The 20,765-nt window shown below is 46.7% G+C and overlaps 1 protein-coding gene across 2 annotated transcripts in view; it reads left to right on the plus strand.

The window, feature by feature from the left end:
• The first annotated feature begins 583 nt into the window (after positions 1-583).
• GSE1 (Gse1 coiled-coil protein) overlaps positions 584-20,765 on the plus strand; it is a 555,158-nt gene continuing 534,976 nt past the window's right edge. For both annotated transcript variants that reach the window (XM_089693986.1, XM_089693987.1), the window contains exon 1: positions 584-2,277. In XM_089693986.1, the coding sequence (XP_089550112.1) occupies positions 628-2,277 (1,650 nt within the window). In that variant the 5' untranslated portion in view covers positions 584-627. The remainder of the gene's footprint in view (positions 2,278-20,765) is intronic.

Genomic DNA, 20,765 nt, shown 5'->3' on the forward strand with positions numbered 1-20,765 from the left:
GTGACAATGTTGCTGGATCTGGGTTCGGTGACAGTGTTGCTGGATCTGGGTTCGGTGACAATGTTGCTGGATCTGGGTTCGGTGACAATGTTGCTGGATCTGGGTTCGGTGACAGTGTTGCTGGATCTGGGTTCGGTGACAATGTTGCTGGATCTGGGTTCGGTGACAATGTTGCTGGATCTGGGTTCGGTGAGAATGTTGCTGGATCTGGGTCTGGTGACAGTGTTGCTGGATCTGGGTCTGGTGACAATACTGCTAGGCTCTGGGTTTGCTGGTGACAATGTTGCCCGAATTTGATGACAATGTTGCCCGGATTTGGTGACATTATTGCCCTGATCTCGGTTTGCTGGTGACAATGTTGCTCGGGTCTGGTGACAATACTGCTCGGTTCTTGGTTTGCTGGTGACAATATTGCCCTGATCTGGGTTTGTTGGTGACAAGGTTGCTTGGGTCCGGTGCCCCTGTTGCTCGCTTGCAGTATCCGTGTCCCCCCGGGCAGTGAAGGGGTTACAGCGGGCGGCCATGTGCTCTGCCAGGGGGCGTCTCCCAGCCGGAGCTCAGCCCGCAGCGGGCTCCCAGCACACAGCGCCCCACAGTGGGCGGGTCCGCAGAAAGTTTGGGCGCAGGATGAGTGACCCGGCGGGCGCCCCGATGTCCCGCAAGCAGCGTCTGATGGCGGCGGTGGAGGAGGAGGGCTGTGCGCCCGGAGCGGGTGTCGTGTACTGCTTCATCTGCGGCGGAGGGGTGCCCCGCGGGCGGGAGGTTCGGCTGTCGGTGCGGTGCCCGGCCCGGGACGGGTGTCCCTTTTTCCCTTTCCTCCAGCAGCAGGAGCCCGCGCCCGGCGCCGACCCTCTGAGCCCCGGCGGGTGTGCCCGGGTGTGCCAGGTGTGCCAGCGCTTCCTGGGCGCGCAGTGGGACGCGTTCGAGCGCAGCCGGACCCCGCTGGAGAAGCGCATGTACTGGCTGAAGAGGCCGTACCAGTGCGGGGAGGGGGGTGCCCGATCACACCCGAGAGACTGGAACCCCCACTATGACTCCGACTTATCCGACTTGTCAGACCACCCACTGAGCGAGCCTGAGGAGGGACCCCCTCAATGGACACCTCCCCGCCCCCCAGAGAACGGGCACCCCACCATTTGCTACATCTGTGGTGGGCACATCGCCCCCCATACCATCTACGTCCAGAAGCAGGAGAACTCCCCCGAGACCCCCTTTTTCCCATTCCTTTGGCTGCACACCCCACCGCCGGGGGCTCAACCCATCAGCGCCAGTGGCAGTGCCCGGGCGTGCGCCAACTGTTTCTCTTCCCTCATGCAGCAGTGGCAAAGCTTCGACATGGCCAACGTGCCCATACTGCAGCGGCTGTACGTGGTGCCCCTTAACGGCGGGGACGAAAAGGGGGCGGCACCACGATCCGGCGACCCCCAGGGTAAAGGTTCCTGCTACCTGTGCGGAGAGGACTGCGCCAACCAGAGCAAGGCGGTGCGCTCCAGGATCACCAACGGCAACGCCAAGTCTACCATGCACTTCCCCTTCATTGCCCAGATGCCTTGTCCTCCTGGTACCCGAGGGATGACCCAACAGGGGGAGGTGCTGAGCTGCCGAAAATGCCACGGGGTGTTGGAGGACATCTGGGCGATCTACCGCGCATCACAAAACGAGGAGCTCATCAACTCAGTGCAGAGTTTCCTGGGCCGCTACCACCAGGTGTTCACCACCGCTGTCCCCAGTCCAAGTCGGAAAGCGCTCAACACCCACCCTGCACCCACTGCCATTTGCTATGTGTGCGGGGCAGAGCTGGGCCCTGGGGCTGAGTATCAACTGAGCATCAACCCACCCAGCAGGTATGCTGACAAGGAGCCCTTCTTCCCCTTCCTCACTGTCTACCCTCCCGCACCCATGGCCAAACCTCCTGACTCTACAGGTCTGGTGTCCACCTGTGGCCTCTGCTACCATGACCTCCTGGGCCAATGGTTCCAGCACGAGATGAGGACACCGCAGCCCAGCAGTCCCTGGTCCCGGCAGTACCAGGTGGAGACCTTCGTCTGCTTCTTCTGCCGTAGCGAGAAGAAGAGGTTGCTGGGCCTGAAGATTGTCCAGCTCGCCAGGTTGCCCGTCTTCCTTCTGGCGCCAAGAGTCGCCAACAGCTTGTTTGTGGACGACAGGAAGCAGCTACTTATTGGAGCTTGTACAGAATGCCGACCCTTGGCCATGGTGGGCTTGACTACGGCGCAGAGTGGATCCAGCTTATCGTCTTCACCAGCTGCCAGCCAAACCGTGAGTAACACTTCATACCCATTTCTGTTCTATGCCAGTGCGCCCAACTGTCCGATGGTGCCCGATGGATGTGGTCAGTTTGGCATGATTGGGGTTGGACAAATTGAGGACATCGTTATCAAACCCAACCAACAATAACCTATTCATAACAATCTGAGATTTTCCTTCCAGACCACAACTCGCATTTCTATTTGTGTACCAGTCTGGTCCAATACCTGCCAGGGATGTGACAGATTCAAGGGTGGCTTTTGACACCTGGGGGCATGTAGGAGTTGAAGGGCAGAAGTTAATTTTAGATGGAGTGTGGATCGGTTAGAGGTCCTGCCAGGTTTTTTGCCATCTCTGTAATGTGCCCTCTCTGTTGGTCCTTGCGACTTTTGAAAGTGATGGGAAGTCCAGTTGTCACCATAACAGGAAATTCTCCAATTGTACCTGTTCTGGTATCAACTAAGGAGGAGACGTTTCCCTCACTTTAAAGAGATTTCCTCTGACTTCCTGTTGTGGCTCCAGGGCAGGAAATGAAGAGAAATTGCAAGACACAAACAGCAAAAAAGAATCTGATGGGGGTTAACCCCCCAAAAATTGAATATACTTTAAAATTAGAGCTTAAGGCAACACCTTTTTAAAATATGGAAAGAGTAAGGGAAAGTTTTAACCTTGGTCAGTTGTTTTGACTACTGTGTGCCATTGGGGAAATTTCCCTTCACCTCCTGTCCCATAGTAAAAACAGGAAGTGAGAGGAAATCCCTCCAAAGTGAGGGAATCCCTTGTTGTCACCAGAACTAGCGCCTCATTGGAGGATCCCCCTCTGTTCCTATTCTGGTGACGACCCAAAATGTGGGATTTTCTTTCACATTCACTCTCGGTGATATTGGTTACCAGGACCAATAGAGAGGGTGAATCTCAATAATAGGGTCGCAGACAGCTCTGCTGCCTTTCTATGGGAGAGATCTGCCCAGCTGCTTGGTGGCGTTGGCCCTTGATGTTGCTTTGACCAACCCTGGGGAAGTTTTGTTTTTGCTCATTTGTAAATGTTTTTAAAAAAACTCCTTGAGGACTTTAAAAGCATTTGTAAAAATAAATATCAGTGTGCGTTGACTTTATGTTCCATGACAGAGGTTGCCTGTGGTCTCTGCTTCAACTACCCCCCAACCTGCACCTGGACTTTGTAAGGGGGACTCTGATGGGGACCCTGCTGTAAGGGGAACTCTAATGGAGAAACTAATATAAGGGGGACTCTGATGGGGACACTAATATAAGGGGGACTCTGATGGGGACACTAATATAAGGGGGACTCTGATGGGGACATTAATATAAGGGGGACTCTGATGGGGACACTAATATAAGGGGTACTCTGATGGGGACACTGATATAAGGGGTACTCTGATGGGGACACTGATATAAGGGGGACTCTGATGGGGACACTAATATAAGGGGGACTCTGATGGTGTTACTGATATAAGGGGAACTCTGATGGGGACACTAATATAAGGGGGACTCTGATGGGGACACTAATATAAGGGGGACTCTGATGGGGATACTGATATAAGGGAGACTCTGATGGGGATACTAATATAAGGGGGACTCTGATGCGGATACTGATATAAGGGGGACTCTGATGGGGACACTAATATAAGGGGGACTCTGATGGGGACACTAATATAAGGGGGACTCTGATGGGTACACTAATATAAGGGGGATTCTGATGGGGACACTGATATAAGGGGGACTCTGATGGGGACACTAATATAAGGGGGACTCTGATGGGGACACTGATATAAGGGGGACTCTGATGGGGACACTGATATAAGGGGGGCTCTGATGGGGACACTGATATAAGGGGGATTCTGAGGGGGACACTGATATAAGGGGGACTCTGATGGGGACACTAATATAAGGGGGACTCTGATGGGGACATTAATATAAGGGGGACTCTGATGGGGACACTAATATAAGGGGGACTCTGATGGGGACACTAATATAAGGGGGACTCTGATGGGGACACTAATATAAGGGGGGGGCTCAAATGTGAGATCTGATGTAAAGGCAACTCTGTTGGGGTCTCTGATGTAAAAGGGAATCTAATGGTGGGTTAATGATTAGAAGGCATCTAATAGAAATTTTGTGGTTTGCGTTCCTCCAGAAGCCGGGGAACTACAAGTCTTAACATGTGCTGCCAGACTCCTAGCTCCCCAGCAACTGGATGGTGAAAACATCTAATCTTAAACTATAAATTTAGAGCCACGTAAATAACAAGAGCTTTAAAGGTCCCGAAGCGGTTTGTCTGGGCCTGGTGGTGTGCCCTGGTGGTGTACCCTGGTGGTGTACCCTGGTGGCGTGCCCTGGTGGCGTGCCCTGGTGGTGTACCCTGGTGGTGTGCCCTGGTGCTGGCTGGGCGGCAGGCATCCTGTTTTGGAATGCAGCACAAATTCCAGAAGTGCTTCCTAAGGATTTCCCTGCTTCTTTGAAGATTGACAGCTCTGGGGTCACATGACCTGCCGAGGAAGCCTAGCTGCCGAATTGGAGGGTTAATGACACGTTTGTCTCCTGTGAAATTAGTGAGGGGGTAAGACTGAGTGTAAGAACATCTCTCTGATAGAAGTGGCCGGGGGCCATGGAGTGGGCTGGCTGGTGCCAAACTGTCCCAAGGCCGCACAGCCTGTCAATAATTCAGCAGTTGTCTCACCGGCGAGGGATGGGGAGGCAGATAGAAAAAAACGGCATGTGTGGCTCCCAAGGTTGGCACAAGTCAAACATTCCTCGGGTGGTTAAAACCCAAAGCCTGTTGTGCAGAGTGTGCAGGAAGGTTGCACAGTTGGTGCAGAGCAATTGTTTTCTTATTGTTGGCAAATAATAGTGTTCCCAGATGTTACAAAATTATTACACATTTGTCAGATTTAGTAATCTTTGTATATGGCTACTTTGTGTTGATTGAGGATGTGAAGGAATTTACATGGGGGCATAATTATTTAAGGGCTGTTGGGGAACAGACAAATATCCAGTCATTTCTCTGATGGTGAGTATTCAGATATCCAATCTTAACTTTGTCAGTGAGCGGGCAGATATCTGATTGTTCTTTTGATGGTGAAGGGCCAATATCTCATTGTTCCTCTGATGGCGAAGTGCAGATATCTAAATGTTCCTCTGGTTGAATAGGGAAGATTTCTGATTGTTCCTCTGATAGCAAAGGACAGATATCTAAATGTTCCTCTGGTGGTAAAGGGCAGATTTTATGATTGTTCTTCTGATGGTGAAGGGACAATATCTCATTGTTCCTCTGGCGAAGTGCAGATATCTAAATGTTCCTCAGGTTGTAAAGGGCAGATTTCTGATTGTTCCTATGATAGCAAAGGGCAGATATCTAAATGTTCCTCTGGTGGTAAAGGGCAGATTTCTGATTGTTCCTCTGCTGGTGAAGGGCAGATAATTTATTGTTCCTCTGATGGTATAGGGACAATATCTGATTGTTCCTCTGATGGTGAAGGGTAGATATCTGATTGTTCCTCTGATGGTGAAGGGCCGATATCTGATTGTTCCCCTGATGGTGAAGGGCAGATATCTGATTGTTCTTCTGATGGTGAAGGGCAGATATCTGATTGTTCCCCTGATCGTAAAGTGCAACTATCTGATTGTTCCCCTGATGGTGAAGGGTAGATATCTGATTGTTCCTCTGATGGTGAAGGGCTGATATCTGATTGTTCCCCTGATCGTAAAGTGCAACTATCTGATTGTTCCCCTGATGGTGAAGGGTAGATATCTGATTGTTCTCCTGATGGTGCAGGGCAGATATCTGATTGTTCCCCTGATGGTGAAGGGCAGATATCTGTTCTTCTGATGGTGAAGGGCTGATATCTGATTGTTCCCCTGATGGTGAAGGGCTGATATCTGATTGTTCCTCTGATGGTGAAGGGCTGATATCTGATTGTTCCTCTGATGGTGAAGGGCTGATATCTGATTGTTCCTCTGATGGTGAAGGGCTGATATCTGATTGTTCCCCTGATGGTGAAGGGTAGATATTGGATTGTTCCTCTGATGGTGAAGGGCTGATATCTGATTGTTCCTCTGATGGTGAAGGGCAGATATCTGATTGTTCCTCTGATGGTGAAGGGCTGATATCTGGATGTTCCCCTGATGGTGAAGGGCTGATATCTGATTGTTCCCCTGATCGTAAAGTGCAACTATCTGATTGTTCTCCTGATGGTGCAGGGCAGATATCTGATTATTCCCCTGATGGTGAAGGGCTGATATCTGATTGTTCCTCTATTGGTGGACAGGAAAATATCCAATAGTTCCTTTGATAGTGAAGGGCAGATATTTGATTGTTCTTTAGGTGATCCTGCCATGAAGGTCCTTGTTCCTGCACTTCCTGTTATAGGGTGACTATGCCCTGCCCCTGTCTCCCATGTTGTCACCCTCTCACATGCATCCCTGGAGGAGACTACAAATGGTCATGCCAACACACATTGCACAGGCACGGTCCACTGTTGTCACCATCAGGAAGCTGGTCCAGAGCAATGGGGTGCTGCCAACATAGGAGTAAACGCATATAGACAGGAAATGACTGAAAGAGGATGGAGGCGATAAGCAGCAATGACATGGGGAAAGGATGAAAAACAATGTAACAATAAATTGTTTATTATATACAGTGCACAGAGCAAACCTATTGTCATCCTCCTAGAGTTTATTTCTGCTTATGAGCTCATCTGAGCTGTGACAGTGAATACTTAATTTTTTTTCCTTTTGCTTCTTTGTGGGCAGAAATATTCTTTAGCATTCACTAAAAGATGTCACAACCTGCCCAGGAGTTTACAGAGGGGACCCCCTCCCTCCCTCCATGGCAGTGACATGGTGATGTAATGCAGCCGCGGTGGTTCTGCGGCTCCCAATGACGTCCCTCTCTGGGAATATACCAGCCGCCAGATGTGCTCTGCACTCCCAGCTGTCGCGGGGCTGTACTCAGAATATACAATGTTTGTGTGGGATTTCCCTGCAGATACAACAGTTCTGCTGACGGAAACGTTGGAGAGAAGGCAGAATAGATGCCTCTCCTCTTCTCCCGCTTCATATTTCCTATTTTAGAAAAAAAAAGCAACTTCCTTTCCGATCGCGGCGCAGCTGTCGGAAAACTGAGATGTGGTTTTCTTGGTCCGGTTCCCAAAAATCTGCCTCCAGAGTCTGTGAGTGGAGCTGTGTGGGTGCCCGCTGCTGGTGTCATGTGCCAGGGCTCTCGCACCATCTGTGCCGGGCACAGCCAGTGTCTGCTGCGCCTGACTTTTAACCCCTACGGCTCTGACTCTGTGAGAGTCTCCGCCTGGACACCTGTTTTATTCAGACCGGGTAAATCCTAGTAGTTGAGTCACTAGTACATCATAATTAGGTATTCTTAACCTTTTTATTATTATAGACCCCCAATGGGTTACCAAATACATCCACATACCCCCTTCTCCTATTAGGTGCCAGTCTGATTGTACGAGATGACAGTAGTTTATATATATGAATATCTATGAACAGAACATCTGTAAGATTTGGATTTGCTAGTGGGGGGGGGGGGGTTGGGAGAAATAAGGAAAAATGGGAAATTAATGTTTAAATTAGATATTGTTGTTATATGAATGTAGAGAATTTATATTGTGGATTTTAAATTTCCTAATATTTTGAAAATCAATAAACATTTAAATAAAATAAAAAAAAAGAACATCTGTAAGAAAATCATAAGGATTTATCATATTTAGTTATATTAAAATGACAAATCACAGATATACAAGCTTCAGCTAGGGAGATTTTGCTCTTGGTGTATGTGCAATCCTGGAAGGAGGTCCAATTACTAACAATGTTACTCTCATGTCATCGGACACACAAATACTATTTGTCCACTTCTATTTCAGAATCATTGATGCAGAAAATTCAGTTTTTTTATTGGCTAAGTATTCATACACAATTTCATTCCCATATGAGTTGGTTCCCATATCCCCATCATTTGGTTTCCATACTCCCATCATTTGCTTTCCATACCCCCATCATTTGGTTCCTACCACCCCAATATTTGGTTCCCATATCCCCATCATTTGCTTTCCATACTCCCATCATTTGGTTCCCATATCCCCATCATTTGATTTCCATACTCCCTTCATTTGGTTTCCATACCCCCATCATTTGGTTCCTACCACCCCAATATTTGGTTCCCACACCTCCATCATTTGTTTCCTTTACTCCCTTTTTTGGCTATTATTATTTTTAAACTATCCCAGTCATTTGGTCCTCATCACCCCAATATCTGGTTCCCACACCTCCACCATTGGGTTCTTATACCCTCCTTTTTTGGCTGTCAGTGTTTTTGATACAAAAATTCAATCATTTGGTTGAAATACTATCATTATTTGGTTTCTGTAATTCCATCATTTAGTTACAATACTCAAAAAATGTGGTTTCCAAACTCTCAGTATATGGTTCAGTGCCGCCATAATCCAATTACTGACACTTTTACACACATATCACTTGACACAAAAACAATGTTTGTCCATCTTGCTTTCAAGTTCAGTGATGCAGAGTATCCAGTTTATTTATCCAGTTAAAATTTTTGGTAAATATTCTGACCTAATTTCCTACTCCTATCATTTGGTTCCCAGACCCATATCATTTTAATCCCATATCACCATCATTTGGGTCCACACTCCCATCATTTCATTCTTATACCCTCATCCTTTGATTCCTATATCTCATTCATTTGTTTCCCATACTCCCATCATTGGTTCCCATATGAATATCACCTGGTTCCCAAAATATGATCATTTAGTTCCATTATGTCTAACATTTGGTTCCCATAACCTCAAAATTTGGCCCTGATTTCCCTACTGTTTGGTTCCCATGCTTTTATAATTTGGTTCCAATGCCCCACCATTTGGTGCCCATGCCCTCGATATTTCCCATACCTCCATCATTTTGTTCCAGTACCCCCAACATTTGGTTACCAAACACTCAGTCTATGGTTCTATACCTCCATCATTTGGTTCCCATACTCCCGTAATTTGGTTCTCATAGTCCCATCAGTTGGTTCCCATACTCCCGTAATTTGGTTCCCATACTCCCATCATTTTAGTTCCCATATCCTCGTTATTTGGTTGCCATAATTACATTATTTTGGTTCCAATTCCCCCATCATTCTTTCCCATACCCAAATCATTTTGGTGCCAATACCCCCATCATTTGTTCCCAGTTCCATGCAATTTGGTTCCCGTAATTTCATCATTTGTTTCCAGTACCCCAACATTTGGTTCCCAAATCCTTAGCATATAGTTCAATACATAACTATAATTCCATTATTTGGTTCCAATACCCCCATCATTTCAGTTCCTGTACTCCCATCATTTTGGTTCCCACATCCCCAATATTTGTTTCCCATAACTCAGTCTTTTGGTTCCTATGAACACATGATTTACTTCTTATTTAGCTGTAATTTGGTTCCCATACCCTCATCATTTGGTTCCTACACCTTTCACACCAGTAGCTGTGGTAATGCATTAAACACAGTGTGATACACTGAGGGTTGAAAACTGGAGAGTGCAAAATCTAGTGCAGCTCTGCATAGAAACCAAGCAGCTTCCAGGGTTTTTTTGTCAAAGCCTAATTGAACAAACTGAAGTTAGAAGCTGATTAGCTGAACCAGACTTTGCACTCTTCAGTTTTAGTACATCAACCCCATTGTGTTGCCAATCGTTGTGAATGGCATTCTTGTGCCATAACTCAGATGTGAACAATCTTGATGTAGTGGTGTGCTCGGTTAAAACAATTTTGCAGGTCCATTTTAAGTGTGCTGAGGAGCTTTTGCAGAACATTTGAAATGAATGCGGTGCTTAATGCAACGCACAATAAACACACTGGTGTGAATAGGACCCTTCTTGGAGGCAAAGAGTGGGGAGATTTTTAGAAACATTTATTTCATGGATGCCTAAAGAGGCAATTTACCCGAAATTAATATTTCGGTAAGCGGTGGATGCAACTGGTTTAAATCAAACCCAGGCCTCCACCAGCAAGATTGTCCCAGCACCGTCCCTTGCAGCTATACAATCTCACTCCTTCCGATGCATTCTGTGTGAGAATTCCATCAGGAATAGTTAGAGGCCTGAAAAAAGAACCCAGCAGAGAGGCTGAGTTGGAAGTTCAGAGGACAAGACCTCACTTCTGGGAGATATTAGAGGGCAGGCAGTGTCCACTTCTGGGAGATGTAGGAAGGCAGGCAGTGTCCACTTCTGGGAGATGTGGGAAGGCAGGCAGTGCTCACTTCTGGGAGATGTAGGAAGGCAGGCAGTGTCCAATTCTGGGAGATGTAGGAAGGCAGGCAGTGCCCACTTCTGGGAGATGTAGGAAGGCAGGCAGTGTCCACTTCTGGAAGATATAGGAAGGCAGGCAGTGTCCACTTCTGGGAGATATAGGAAGGCAGGCAGTGTCCACTTCTGGGATATATAAGAAGGCAAGCAGTGTCCACTTCTGGGAGATGTAGGAAGGCAAGCAGTGTCCACTTCTGGGAGATATAAGAAGGCAGGCAGTGTCCACTACTGGGAGATATAGGAAGACAGGCAGTGTCCACTTCTGGGAGATATAAGAAGGCAGGCAGTATCCACTTCTTGGAGATATAGGAAGGCAGACAGTGTCCACTTCTGGGAGATATAGGAAGGCAGGCAGTGTCCACTTCTGGGAGATGTAGGAAGGCAGGCAGTGTCCACTTCTGGGAGATATAGGAAGGCAGGCAGTGCTCACTTCTGGGAGATATCGGAAGGCAGGCAGTGCCCACTTCTGGGAGATATATGAAGGCAGGCAGTGCTCACTTCTGGGAGATATCGGAAGGCAGGCAGTATCCACTTCTTGGAGATATAGGAAGGCAGACAGTGTCCACTTCTGGGAGATATAGGAAGGCAGGCAGTGTCCACTTCTGGGAGATGTAGGAAGGCAGGCAGTGTCCACTTCTGGGAGATATAGGAAGGCAGGCAGTGCTCACTTCTGGGAGATATCGGAAGGCAGGCAGTGCCCACTTCTGGGAGATATATGAAGGCAGGCAGTGCTCACTTCTGGGAGATATCGGAAGGCAGGCAGTGCCCACTTCTGGGAGATATAAGAAGGCAGGCAGTGCCCACTTCTGGGAGATATAAGAAGGCAGGCAGTGCCCACTTCTGGGAGATATTAGAGGGCAGGCAGTGTCCACTTCTGGGAGATGTAGGAAGACAGGCAGTATCCACTTCTGGGAGATATAGGAAGGCAGGCAGTGCCCACTTCTGGGAGATGTAGGAAGGCAGGCAGTGCCCACATCTGGGAGATATAGGAAGGCAGGCAGTGCCCACATCTGGGAGATATAGGAAGGCAGGCAGTGCCCACTTCGGGGAGATATAGGAAGGCAGGCAGTGCTCACTTCTGGGAGATATAGGAAGGCAGGCAGTGCTCACTTCTGGGAGATATAGGAAGGCAGGCAGTGCCCACTTCTGGGAGATATAGGAAGGCAGGCAGTGTCCACTTCTGGGAGATATAGGAAGGCAGGCAGTGCTCACTTCTGGGAGATATAAGAAGGCAGGCAGTGCTCACTTCTGGGAGATATAAGAAGGCAGGCAGTGTCTAACGGAAACCTCCATTATCAGTTTTTGGTGGACTAACCTTCTGCTGGATTTCTCTTCTTCTTTGTTGTGTTGAAGAATGAAAATATAGGTGACACCTTTTTTCATTCACCCCATGCTGGCTCCTGAATCAGACATTTTCAAAGGTCATGTTTTCCCGGTTTGCATCCTATCTCCCTATCCCCTCCCGCTTTGGCTTACAGAGGTGTTACTTTGTTGCACACAGGTAGATTTCAGTGGATGGCGACTAAACAGTATCCGGCGAGGTGTGACCCTTTAAGTGCTGAAAAAATTGGGAGTATTTCGGAGTGTTTTATCTTACCATCTGTGGCTGGCTGGCTGGGTGGTATTTTGTTCTTTCAGCTGGGAAGGCATCCAATTCAGCTGTCACTTTGACCCGAGACTCAGAATAGCGGATGGTATGTGCCAGGAAGGGAGGGGTGGTGCTGGGGGGGCACCACTGGAGCCTGACCAATTAGGGGCCTGCTTGAGGGGATCAAGGTGAGTTTACTTTATTATATTTATTTATGACAACGTCTGCTGCCGGTTTGGCTGAATGTAGTTCAGAGAAATGGAGTTCCGTCTTGTGCAACGCTGAAGGTTCTATTACAGCTGCTGAAATCCCTAAATTCAACCCCATAGTGAAGAAGAAAATGAGTTCAGAGGAGCTTACACTCTAATGCCCCCCCCCCCCCAATCACACATTATTATTATTATACATTTATATAGCTCTGATGTATACCGCAGTGCTGTACATAGAACACTGTACTGACACTGTTTACTCTGATGTCACTGCACACTGTGAGCTTCTCACAATGTGCATAAGAAGCTGCAACAAGTCAGACAGAGCCCACCTCATTTCCTGACTGGAGGACGTCCAGCATCATCTAGGCTTTCCTACCCAGCCTGACTGTCCCTGGCCTTCCCCTTTTATTTATTGGATTTCAGCTCTTTCAGTCATGGAGGCTCAGTATCACATTTAAATGTAGCCTGCCTAGGAACATTTTAATATTTGCTTATCTCCTCCTAAGAAGAAGCCCACTGCTTGCATCAGGGCTCAGGTCTCTTGAAAGTATGCTGGGATGTTTGCAGTAAACTCCGTACAGCATCCTGCTGACCCCTCCCACCAGCCATGATCTGTCTGCATTGCATAGAGAAGCACAGAAACCCAGTGATTCCATCAGTGGATCTAAAGCAGTGGTTCTTAACCTTGTTGGAGGTACTGAACCCCACCAGTTTCATATGCGCATTCACCGAACCCTTCTTAATTGGAAAAATAAAATATGATTTTTAAAATTCAAAACATAGGTATATATTTAGGTATATATTTATACATAGGTGCACAAAATGAACAAAACCGTTAAGAACAAAGAACAAAACCATTAAAACATGATTTTCACACAAAAACATAATAATGAATATTTACTGCACGAATCATATGAGTCGGGTGTGGATCTTCACCTCCGCCGAACCCGCGAGACTGACTCACCGAACCCCTGGGGTTCGATCGAACCCAGGTTAAGAACCACTGATCTAAAGTAAGGTATGTATTGAAAATTAAAAGGTTTTATTTAAAAATGTCATTATCATGTTGATCAAGGGATAGGGAACCAGGAAGTGCAAAATATAGGCAGATTAAACTTGAACTTTAAAAGTGACATTCGGTGGTTTTCCTTCTATGGGGTCAGCAGTGAAGTGTGTAGAATCCCCCATTATGTACCTCTTCAGAGGCGGTGTGTTGTGATGTCAGATAGGATAGTATCAGTCCATATACTGCTGTTAATTATTTTTCAGCACAAACTGAGTTGTAATGAACGCTAAGCGGACGCTCATGGCGGTTTGGCGCGGTGGGGGTTGTTCGGGGGGGGTCGGCACATAGGTGTGATGTGCTGTCTATACATTCTGCACGCCGCGCTCAGAGGTGGTTGTGAAATATGACTGCGCCACAGCCTGCAGGAACAAACGGGTCCTTCAGGGGAACAGACCCAGCTATTCATTGCAGTGTCCTGATGTTGTGGGTGATGTCATTGTCCTGAGATGGCGACCCAAGATCCCCCCATACAGAGGCCCTTTGTGTGCCGGGGGGACCCTCTGAGTGCTATTATTCCCCTACAGAGAGCTCGCCGGGCCAGGAGCTGACAGTCACTGAGAGCAAACATGCATGAAATGCGGCCCAGTACATAGTGTGACTTCATTATTTCCTGCAGGTCTCAGTATCTGTTCCTATTCTGTATAGATGGACTCTGCACAGTACCACTTCTCTGGTCCTGTATGCCGGGTGTAATTCTCAGTATCTGTCATTGTTCTGTATGGATGGACTCTGCACAGTACCACTTCTCTGGTCCTGTATGCCGGGTGTTACTCTTGGTATCTGTCATTGTTCTGTATGGATGGACTCTGCACAGTACCACTTCTCTGGTCCTGTATGCCGAGTGTCATTCTCAGTATCTGTCATTATTCTGTATGTATGGACTCTGCACAGTACCACTTCTCTGGTCCTGTATGCCGGGTGTTACTCTTGGTATCTGTCATTGTTCTGTATGGATGGACTCTGCACAGTACCACTTCTCTGGTCCTGTATGCCGGGTGTAATTCTCGGTATCTGTCATTGTTCTGTATGGATGGACTCTGCACAGTACCACTTCTCTGGTCCTGTATGCCGGGTGTTATTCTCAGTATCTGTCATTATTCTGTATGGATGGACTCTGCACAGTACCACTTCTCTTGTTCTTTATGACAGGTGTCATTATCAGTATCTGTCAATATCTGTCTGTATGGGCTCTGCACAGTACCACTTCCCTGATATATCTCTCTGGCTGTAATTCTCGGTATCTGTATATATTTCTTTGTAGTTTGATTTTGGTGTCCTCTGTGATTGGTCGCAGAGGGCGGATATTCAGAGTCTTGTAGAGTGTAGTGTTAGTCACGGCGGTCTCATGTGATTGGATGTAGGACAGCGGCCTCCTGTCACATGATCCCCATTACTGAGATGATTTCTAGAAGGAATGGCATCAGAATCCCTCGCGTAGCTGCAAGACTTTTATTGTGATGAATTGCATGGCGTTCCAGATGGCGGAGCGCGTTTATGAAGAAGTGATTAATCTCTGCAGGCTGCGACTTTCATAAATACGTTGTATAATCCCGAAAGCACAAAGCGTTGGCGGCTTCATTATCACACAATGGCAAACGCAGCGCCGGCGTCCCCCAACGTGCCGCCACCACGAGCAGCAAGGGAAATCAATCAGAGAAATGCTAATTTGATGCAGAAACATCTCTGCAATCCACTAAGTATGAATTCTTGCTGTTTCAATGTAACTAGATTCAGCAGGGTTTTCACAGTGCTCATGGGTAGATCTGGATACTTCTTTGAATACGGGTTCCTTTGCCACTGGCCTGATGCAGCATAATTGTGGTTAAAGTAGATCTAAAACTGATCACCAATATCCCATATCCACTTTAACATCTTAAATCTGACCTCCGGCCTTCCCTTCAGTCTCGCACAGTTGTATCGGCTCCTCTCCTGGAATGAAATGTCTTATTCTGATTTCACTGCACACTGCGAGCTTCTCACAATGTGCATTAGAAGCTGCAGCAAGTCAGATAGGGCCTGCCTCACGTTCTGATTGGAGGATGTCCAGCATCATTTAGCGCTTTCCTTCCTTTCCAGCCTGACTGCCCCTGGCCCGCCCCTTTCATTCATTGGATATCAGTCCTTTCAATCTTGGAGGCTCAGCATCACATATGAGCGGTCTGCATGTGCATACAGCCTGCCTAGGAACGCCCACTCCTCCAGACTGACATCCCCCCAGCAAGGCATTTTTGATATTTGCATAACTCCTCCCACTGCTTGCATCAGGACTGAGAGGAGTACCGAGGCAGGGTGCTGTGATGTTTTTATGAGGCTATGTATAGCCCCCTGCTGACCCCTCCCACCAGCCATGATCTGCCTGCATTGTATAGAGAAGCACAGAGATCCAGTGTCATGACATACAGTGAGGAACAGAAGTATTTGAACACCCTGCAATTTTGCAAGTTCTCCCACGTAGAAATCATGGAGGGGTCTGACATTCACATTGTAGGTGCATTCCCACTCTGAGAGACAAAATGTAAAAAAAAATTCAGGAAATCACATTGTATGATTTTTAAAGAATATATTTGTCTTGCGCTGCTGAACATAAGTATTTGAACACCTAAGAAACAGCAAGAATTCTGGCTCTCAAAGACCTGTTACTGTGCCTTTAAAAAGTCCACCTCTGCTCCACTCATTAATCTAACTTAGTAGCACCTGTCTGAGCTCTTTAAAGACACCTGTCCACCCCACAGTCAGTCAGACGCCAACTACTACCATGGGCAAGACCAAAGGGCTGTCAAAAGACACCAGAGACAAAATTGTGGACCTCCACAAGGCTGGAAAGGGCTACGGGGCAATTGCCAAGCAGCTTGGTGAAAATAGATCAACTGTTGGAGCAATTGTTAGAAAATGGAAGAGGCTAAAGACGACTGTCAGTCTCCCTCGGACTGGGACTCCATGCAAGATCTCACCTCGTGGGGTATCACTGATGATAAGAAAGGTGAGGAATCAGCCCAGAACTACAAGGGAGGAGCTGGTCAATGACATGAAGAGAGCTGGGAACACAGTTTCACAGGTCACTGTCGGTAGAACACTACGCCGTCATGGTTTCAAATCATGCATTGCACGGAAGGTTCCCCTGCTCAAGTCATCACATGTAAAGGCCCGTCTGAGGTTTGCCAATGACCATCTGGATGATACAGAGGAGGCATGGGAGAAAGTCATGTGATCAGATGAGACCAAAGTAGAACTTTTTGGTCTAAACTTCACTCATCGTGTTTGGAGGAAAAAGAAGGATGAGTTGCATGCCAAGAACACCATCCCTACTGTGAAGCATGGGGGTGGTAACATCATGCTTTGGGGGTGCTTTTCTGCGAAGGGGACAGGATGACTGCACTGTATTAAGGAGAGGATGAATGGGGCCATTTATTGTGAGATTTTGAGCAACAACCTCCTTCCCTCAGTCAGAGCATTGAAGATGGGTCGTGGCTGGGTCTTCCAACATGACAACGACCCGAAGCACACAGCCAGGATAACCAAGGAGTGGCTCCGTAAGAAGCATATCAAGGTTCTGGAGTGGCCTAGCCAGTCTCCAGACCTAAATCCAATAGAACATCTTTGGAGGGAGCTGAAACTCCATGTTGCTCAGCGACAGCCCCGAAACCTGACAGATCTAGAGGAGATCGGTGTGGAGGAGTCGGCCAAAATCCCTGTTGCATTGCAAACCTGGTCAAGAACTACAGGAAACGTCTGACCTCTGTAATTGCAAACAAAGGCTTCTGTACCAAATATTAACACTGATCTTCTCAGGGGTTCAAATACTTCTGTTCAGCAGTGCAAGACAAATACATTCTTTACAAATCATACAATGGGATTTCCTGAATTGTTTTTTTTTAATTCTGTCTCTCAGAGTGGGAATGCATCTACAATGAGAATTTCAGACCCCTCCATGATTTCTAAGTGGGAGAACTTGCAAAATCGCAGGGTGTTCAAATACTTCTGTTCCTCACTGTAACTGGGACTGAAATAAGATATGTAATGAAGACAGTATTTATTTATTAACTTTATTAGGGGGATAAGAGGGAGGAAGGAAGCAGGGAAGACAGAATAGACTGTCGATGCTCCTCAGCGTACCAAAAACTCACTTGCAATATTTTGCAGAGATTCACATGTGTGCATTGCAGTGCGTTATATTGAAGGTACGTCTTCCTTCACTCTGTACTATCTGTATCTGATAAAATGCAACGCGTCGGTGAGAACAGGGCCGGCTCCAGTTTGCAGGTCATGTTTTCCAGACGTCCCGTCACCTGCATAGCTGTGTCCATCGTACCGTTCTCATATCAGCTGTGAATCTGTAAAAAAGATCTGGAAGACCCAACTAGTCGGCAGCCTGTAAGATTCGATCAGGGGAAGATCAATTTAATTTATAGATTATTTTAGAACTTCATTTTTCTTTAGAGCGGAGTTCTTCTTAACCTAGTTGCGCTCGCTGTGTCTGTAACGGGAAGTTGATTTTCCACTTTGAACCTCGGCAGTTTGGGCAGAGTATGAGAAGAGAAATCGCATTTTCCTGCGGGGTGTCAGCGCTCGCTGCAGCCAAGGAGAAACAGGAAAATCCCTCCGTGCTGGATCGGAGCTGCGGCTTTATTTTGACGGGGTCTGTTTGGCAGGTCACCAATCAGATGGAACCGCCAAGCTGCCTCACCTTGCTGCAGAGGTCTCTGTGACTCGCATTCAATAACGCTTTGTTTGTTCTTTGATTGCCTAGTTTTTGTAAATTTAAATCTGGCCATACACTAAACAATCTGATTGTACAATCTCCTTTATATCTACCATCAACTATTTAGTGTAAGGACCTGCCTGATTGGATACAAACTGGTTGGATAGATTAGTTAGGTCCTCATATTACATAGTTTCGGTAATGAAGCCTGAAGGAGATTTTAGAGAAGTTGTACAATCAGATTGCATGCTGTATGGTCAGCTTTGTGGAAATTTGGGATGCTGCTTTAAAATGGTAAATCCTCTAGAAGCCACAGACCTGGAAGGAATTTGAAGGTGTCTGACACCGCCCTGACCTTTATTGCTGCATGCGTATGATGGGTAACCAGATTGAAGCCAGAAACAGCTAGGCATGTAGCATTTTTCAGCAGCAGGTCCTCACAGAAGTCTTCATATTATGGGCAGCACAGTGGCTAAATGGTTAGCACTTCCACCTGGCAGCACTAGGGTCGCTGGTTCGAATCCCAACCAGGGCACCACCTGCCTGGAGTTTGCATGTTCTCCCTGTGCCTGTGTGGGTTTCCTCCGGGTACTCCGGTTTCCTCCAACACTCCAAAGACATGCTGGTAGGTGGATTGGCTCCTGTCTAAATTGTCCCTAGTATGTGTATGTATGAATGTGAGTTAGGGACCTTAGATTGTACGTAAAGCGCTGTGTAAATTGACAGCGCTATATAAGTACCTGAAATAAATAAATATTTCCCGTTTCCTTTGAGTTGGTTCAATTCTCCATGAGATGGTTATAATAATAATAATAGCATTGTATCTGATTATTGCATGTGAATATTCTGTAATCTTGTATGCAGCCAGCAGGTGGGGCTAGGATTTCCTTTTCACATGCAAAGCATTGTATCACTGCTGGTTGCTTACAGCAGAGCAGTGACTCCTCACTCATCAGATGATTTATGTTGGAGGTTTCAGTCAGACAAAGGAAGCTGCAAGGGAAGTAGCATAGTACTCTGAGAATCCTTTGTCATTTATAAATGTGTATGCAAACCCACATGGAAGAAAATATATTTGAACTATATTTTAAAAATATTCTTCTCAAATATATTAATATATATTTTTATATATTACAAAATATATGAAAATATTTGTAAAAATATATATTTTTTAAAATATATTCAGATTTTTTTTTTAACATATAAAAAAAGTAATTTTAACATATATTTTTACATATATTTGTAAATGCATTCCAAAAATGTAGATTTGTGTTTTTGAAGACATACAGTATATTTGAAATGTATTTTTAAAATTATTTTTTATATATTTTGTAATAACAACACATTTCAACATGCATTATGTATATATATATTGAACTATATTTTGAAATATATTGAATACGGCCAAAATTGTAGCATTTCAAATATATGTCAATATATTTGGGAAGAATATTTTTTAAATATATTTCAAATATATTTTTCTTTCATATGGGAAGGCAAACAATTTTCTTCAGTTTTGGGATAGAGTAGGAAAAAAAAAAATACTCTGTCTTAGCTTTTTTTTGTATGTGTCCCTGCTAGGAGATTCATCATCTCTTTTTGTCCTGGTGACCATTGCAACTGATTCAGTAGTGCACTTGGAGTCACTGGGCCCACTGGAGTCCCTAGATGACACATAAACTGGGAGTTCCCTTGAAGTTACTAGGTGCACTGGTGTCACTAGATGACATGTGGACTGGGGGTACACATGGAGTCACTGGGCACACTGGAGTTCCTAATTGACACATGAACTTTGAGTGCCCTTGAAATTACTAGGTACACTGGGGTCACTAGATGACATGTGGACTGGGGACACACATGGAGTCACTGGGCACACTGGAGTCCCTAGGTGACACGTGAATTTGGAGTGCCCTTGAGGTTACTAGGTGCGCTGGGGTCACTAGATGATACGTAGACTGGGGGCACACATGGAGTCACTGGGCACATTGAAGTCCCTAGGTGACACATGAACCGGAAGTGCCCTAGGTACACTGGAGTCACTAGATGACGTGGACTGGGGGCACACTTGGAGTCACTGGGCACACTGGAGTCCCTAGGTGACACGTGAACTGGAAGTGCCCTAGGTATGCTGGGGTCACTAGATGACATGTGGACTGGGGGCACACTTGGAGTCACTGGGCACATTGGAGTCCCTAGGTGACACATGAACTGGAAGTGCCCTAGGTATGCTGGGGTCACTAGATGACATGTGGACTGGGGGCACACTTGGAGTCACTGGGCACATTGGAGTCCCTAGGTGACACATGAACTGGAAGTGCCCTAGGTACACTGGGGTCACTAGATGACATGTGGACTGGGGGCACACATGGAGTCACTAGGCACACTGGAGTCCCTAGGTGACACGTGAACTGGGAGTGCCCTAGGTACGCTGGGGTCACTAGATGACATGTGGACTGGGGGCACACATGGAGTCACTGGGCACATTGGAGTCCCTAGGTGACACATGAACTGGGAGTGCCGTAGGTACGCTGGGGTCACTAGATAACATGTGGACTGGGGGCACACATGGAGTCACTTGGCACATTGGAGTCCCTAGGTG

Source organism: Staurois parvus, unplaced genomic scaffold (genome assembly GCF_062004578.1).
Source record: "Staurois parvus isolate SC_StPar_1 unplaced genomic scaffold, SC_StPar_1.0 ptg000646l, whole genome shotgun sequence".
In the NCBI taxonomy this organism is placed as follows: domain Eukaryota; kingdom Metazoa; phylum Chordata; class Amphibia; order Anura; family Ranidae; genus Staurois; species Staurois parvus.